This window comes from Odontomachus brunneus, unplaced genomic scaffold (genome assembly GCF_010583005.1).
Source record: "Odontomachus brunneus isolate Ranch 3 - 2012 unplaced genomic scaffold, Obru_v1 Obru_scaffold_150, whole genome shotgun sequence".
NCBI classification, from domain to species: Eukaryota; Metazoa; Arthropoda; class Insecta; order Hymenoptera; family Formicidae; genus Odontomachus; species Odontomachus brunneus.
Genome location: NW_022639600.1, coordinates 616996 through 622478, shown reverse-complemented (window position 1 = coordinate 622478; position 5483 = coordinate 616996). Strand labels below are relative to the sequence as shown.

Below are 5483 nucleotides of genomic sequence, written 5' to 3'. Positions count from 1 at the left end.
TTACGCACACCCCCGGGAAGACGGGACTTTCCCAGGGGTAGTGTGGGACTTTCCTTCTCCGGAACTAACGGCCGGAGGGGGCCTACCCACTAAAACCTCTGCCGGGCCCCTTACGGCTATTGCGAGGGCATCCCGGGAACCGCTTGCGCATTACTTCCGGGACGCCCTCAGCCGCGGGGCGGGGAAATCCCAAACCCCCTCGCTCCCTTCTCGGGCCAGGAGGGATAATCCCTCCCGGCTCGCTGTTCCTATCTTCCATAACCGGACGTGGGCCCCACCGTCCGGTCACACCTCACCTGTAGGGGCGCTATTGGCCGGGTCCGGTCCCGTCCGGACCCAACCCGCCCCTACGCTCCCGTCCGATGTTGCTGGAGCGGAGGGGTCCAAGAGTTCCCCTCCGCCCCTCCCGGTCAGGAGCCTCCTGACACTGGGAGGGGGAGGGCGGCCTAAGAGTCCGCCCTTGCGAACCGGAGGCGCCTGGTCTGACTTCTTGTCACGGGGAGGGGGAGTTGCGCCTTGCGACGCGTCTCCCCCGCCCGATCAGGCGCCTCCTATCTCCCCCGCGCCAGGCTTTCCGTTGATCAGGAGGGCCCGGCGGCATTGTAGGGGGCAGCGGCGCACGCGCAAGTACCCCGGGGAAGGGAACGCCAGCGGTGGCGTCCCCTCCCCGCCCGCGAGTGCGCCACCCCTCAACCCCGCGCTGATGCGCGGGTAGGCGAGCCGCCGCTCTCCTTCTGCGACGCCTCACCCCATCCCGGGGGGCGGCGGTTTCACCCCGCCGCACCCTCTCTGACTCCTCCTTTTGTGACAGGACTGTGTCACAGAAGGAGGTGACGGCAAACCAGCCCTCGTCTCCCCCAAGCATGGCCCTTATGAGGGCCGGGGGAGAGAGGTCCGCTCCTACCACGTCAATCAGGACCCGGCGCTCCACATCCCAGGAGAGGCATTCCTCCAGGGTGTGTTGAGCCGAGTCCACCTCAGCACCACAGTGGTAGCAGCGGGAGTTAGGCTCCCTACCAATCCTGTGCAGGTACTCACCGAAGCATCCATGTTCGGTGAGTACCTGCGTCGTCCGGAAGGACAGCTCTCCTCAGGCCCTGTCTACCCATTCTTGTAGACAGGGTCGGATGGCCTCGGCGACCCTCGTTCCTGAGTGGCCCGTCGCCTCCTGCAGGTGGATGCTCCACCTTAGGAGAAGGCGTTGACGGGCCTGCAGTTTTGCCATACCTATGGTCCTGGCCAGATATTCGAGGTCTCCCCCGGCACGGAGCTCCTTGACACGCCGATAGGTCGCAGCGTGCATTTGTGCAAGGAGCTCCAGCGGGAGGAGACCGGCCAGGGCCGTGGCGGCCGTATGCGACGTCGTCCTATAGGTCCGGGCGAGGCGAATGGCGACCCATCGCTGAGCGCGGTGTGCCAGCGCAATTATGCGCTGGTTGGTCGCCATCGCACTCGCCCAGACCGGGGCCCCGTACAGGGCCATGGACTGGACGACGCCGGCATACAGCCGCCGTGCTTTCCTTTTAAGGCCGCCGAGGTTGGGCAGGAGGCCACCCAACATATTGGCCACCCTGCCTAACTTGGGAGCCAGAAGCTCGAAATGCTTCTGAAATCCCCATGTACCATCCAAGACGAGTCCCAGATATTTTATTGTGGGACCCGTCTTCACGGAGACACCGTCGATCCGGACTCGGGCCCCAGGTGATCCCCTCCTCCTTGAGCCATCATGCATGAACACGAGTTCAGATTTGAAGGGAGCCACCTTGAGGCCTATCTTGTTCAGGGAGCCTACCACCTGGTCCACCGCCAGTCGTCCCTTTTCCAGGGCGCTCCGCCAGCCTCTGCCCCCGGCCAGCACCATCGTGTCGTCTGCGTAGCAGACGACGCTGCAGCCGGGGGGGAGGGCAAGGCGGAGGACTTGATCGTACGCGATGTTCCATAGTAGGGGTCCTAGTACGGACCCCTGAGGAACACCGCGGTAGACCGCCCTTCCGCACTGGAGTTCCGCTTTGTTGCGGAACTCCAGTCTTCTATCCCGGAAGTAGTCCCTAATAATTGAGACCAGGTGGGAGGGGGGGACCCTGAAATGGACCAGACCCGCCTCCACCCGGTCCCAAGGGAAGGAGTTGAAAGCGTTGGCGATGTCCAAGGACACCGCCAACACAACTCCCCCCCTCCTCACGACGGCCTCCGAGAGGGACCGGACGCGTAAAATCGCGTCCACGCTTGACCGTCCCTCCCGGAAGCCGTATTGCTCCTCACTGAGCTTTGGACTACCCCGGGATAGGTGCCGAACGAGGCGGACGTGTATTATTCTTTCGAATAACTTGCCCGCCTCGTCCAGCAGGCATATCGGCCTATAAGCGGAAGGGCTGTCCTCCGGCTTGCCCCCCTTTCTGAAGAGGACCAGATTGGCCCTCTTCCAGGGGCTGGGAAACACCCCGGTTCTCAAACAGGAGGTGAAGAGCCACATTGTGCGACTCTTCACCTCCGTCTCCTTCATCGCCAAGGCCCATACTGTGCCTGGGATGCCGTCAGGGCCCGGCGCCCTTTTATTGGCGCCGAGCCTCCTGACGGACCTGTCTATCTCCACCTCGGTGACTCCGACCGTCTCATCCTCCCCGTCCGGGGGGGGCCTCGTAGGGGGGAATGCAAGCTTCCCACCATGGAAAGAGGGCCCCCACCACTTCATCGAGGATGTCGGGGTCCAGGGACGCCGTTGGAGGGGGCGTCCAGTTGCGCAAACGCCTCATCACGATTTGATATGGGCGCCTCCACGGGTCCCTGTCGATGGTGGAGGCCAGGTCATCCCAGGCACGGGCCTTGGCCGTAAAGATGACCGCCTTGAGGGCGCCCCGGTACGCCCTCTCGGAGGCCATCCCGCCCATGCTATCCCTTCCCCGCCGGTCCATTCCTCGCCTGGCTTGGCCGGCGGAGCGCCGAAGTTCGGCGATCTCCCCCGACCACCAGTACACGGACCGACGGGGATGCGGCCGGGATCGGGGCATGGCGGCATCACATGTCGCTGTCATCAAGCCCACGAGCCCGACCGCCTCAGCCTCAATGGCGGCCCGGTGTGGGGCCCGGGTCCGCTCATGTGGCCGCCGTTAAGGCGGCCGCCAACTTGTCGCGGTCAAGTTTGCGGAGGACCCATCTTGGTGGTCGGGCGCCCCCCTGGGCGCATCTCAGGAGCACCTCCTCGGAAATTGCGACCAGTCGGACCATGATGTAACGATGGTCCGAGAGGTTTTCCCCCCTGGTCACCACCCGCCAGTCCTGGATTAGTCGGGATGCCTGGGGAGACGCTAATGTGATGTCGATCACAGATCTCCCCCGCGGCCCGACGAAGGTACTCCTCCGGCCTCTGTTTATGTCACAGAGGCCGTGGGGCGCGACCTATTCTTCCATAACTTCGCCCCTTCGGCACCCGACCGAGGACCCCCCAAACGCCGATTTAGCATCGAGGTCCCCGGCCACTAGGACCGGCCTTTGGGGGCGCCTCGACATGAAGTCCCCCAGCCGGTCCAAAATGTGCTCGAAGTGAGCGAGGTCCCACGATGGTGGGGCGTAAACCCCGACCACATCTAGGGCCCCCCACTCGAACGCGACGTATCCTCCCCCCTTCTCCACCAAGGAGGCCTCTCTCTCTTCGCGGAAGATCGCCACCGAGCACTTACCACCCCGCCCCGCAACGTCATCCATTATGGCTGGGTGACTCCCGGGGACGGAGTGAGGCTCGGAGGCGATCCCCAATCCACAACCGCGCTCGCGGAGGGACTGCATAAACAGTTCCTGGGCTCCGCGAGCGCGGTTGAGATTCGCCTGGAGGAGGCGGGTAGCCATTTCGGCTTAGCTCCGCTCTCCTCCAGGCCCTCCCCTATTTTCCCCGCAAGAGGGGGACCCTCGTTGGGGTTTCCCCTCTCCCGCGAGGCAACTCTTTTCCCGGCCCCAGCCCCCCGCGGTTTCCTCTGCTCCTTGGGAGCAGTGTCCGTCGGAGGGACTGGGGTCTCGGGCAATGGAGCCCCTCCCTCTGGTTTTTGAGGAGGGGCTCCTTCTTCCCGGGGGAGGGGCGGGAGGGGTGTTGGAGGCTTTACACCTCCTCCTCCCACTCTTTCCCCCCTTGCCCCGCTTTGCCATTTGGCAAGCGGGGCCTCCCACTCTGTGGCCACAGGGCCGTCCGGCGTCACGACACACCGGGCATGTCGCCGGTACATCGCACGCCGCGGCCCTGTGGCCAGCCGAACCGCAGTAGTAACAAAGACCACTGCGGTCGGCCTTGTTTTTGCATAAGGCCCTGACATGGCCCCACTCCAGGCATTTGAAGCATTGGAGGAAGCGTTTCGTCAGGGCCTCAACGCGGACGGAGGACCACGCAACTTTGAGTCGCCCTCCGCCCGCAACTTTCCGTGCGGCCGAAAGGGGACGTTGTATCCAAATGGTCCCCATTCGGTCCGCACCCGGGCGTATCGCCCCGGCCTTTATTTCGCCGGGCCCGCAACCCCCGGCGACCGCTACCGCGGAGATCACATCCTCCGCGGTGATTGAGTCGTCCAGGTCACCTACCCGGATGTCGGCCCTCTTCGAGAGACGCACAATTTGCACGTCTTTCTTGTCGGCGAAGAGGGCCGACATTCTTTTGGCCAGGGCATCCGTCCTAGCTTGTCCTTCGGGACCAGGGATCTCGAGGACCAGTGCGCCTGTGGCGGCCCTTCTGGTCCTGAGATCCCCGATCCTCAGCTCACTTAGATCAATATTGCCCCATCGCCCGCCGCATAACATCGGCGTAGCTGCCCGTAGGGCAGCTTACTGTGACGGCGGCGGTGCGAGGAGCCTTCGGGAGGACGGGTTTACTCCCGCCTTCCTCGTCCCGTGTGTTCTTCTTCTTATCGCCCCCGTTGGCCGCGGCACATTTCTGGGGCCCCAGCTTTTGGGGGGCGGGTTGGGTGGCCTGTTTGTCCCCTCCTCCTCTCTGCTTCTCCCTCCTTCCAACCACCCGGATCCAAGTCTCAGGCCCGGTGGCGGAGGAGGGAGGGTCGGCTCCCCCGACCGATCGCACCTGTGCGGTCCGGCTCTGGGGAGGGGCCTGACTCCTCCACATGAACAGGCGCACTTGCAAGGGAGGGCCCTCCCACCCGCTTGGGGTAACGGGTCATCCGCGCTATCCTTCTTTTTCTTCTTCCTCCGCTTGCTCTTCCCCGCCACCTCAGGCCGTTTGGTCCCGGCGGGGGTAGAGGTCGCGGAGGACTTGGCTGCAGGGGGAGAGTCGGGGCGCGTTGCGCGGCTCCCTTCCCCTCCCCCTCCTCCTACCTTTTTGTTCTTATTATGAGGCCACGCGGGCCGCTCTCCGGGTGTGATTCCGGGGATGACGGCCCCCATGGCCTCCATAAGGCGGGGAACTAGGGCCACAACAAGGGCCTCTAGCTCCCCGCCACTTAGTCCCGCGACCACAGGGGGCGCGTTATCGGTCGAGGGGAGGAGTGCTC

General features: G+C 64.3%; 1 protein-coding gene across 1 annotated transcript in view; it reads right to left on the bottom strand.

The window, feature by feature from the left end:
• Positions 1–4779, bottom strand: part of LOC116850612 — a 17386-nt gene extending 12607 nt beyond the window's left edge. Inside the window, exon 1 of the mRNA XM_032829108.1 lies at positions 4245–4779. Coding sequence (XP_032684999.1) covers positions 4245–4779 — 535 coding nt within the window. The remainder of the gene's footprint in view (positions 1–4244) is intronic.
• Positions 4780–5483: the final 704 nt, after the last annotated feature.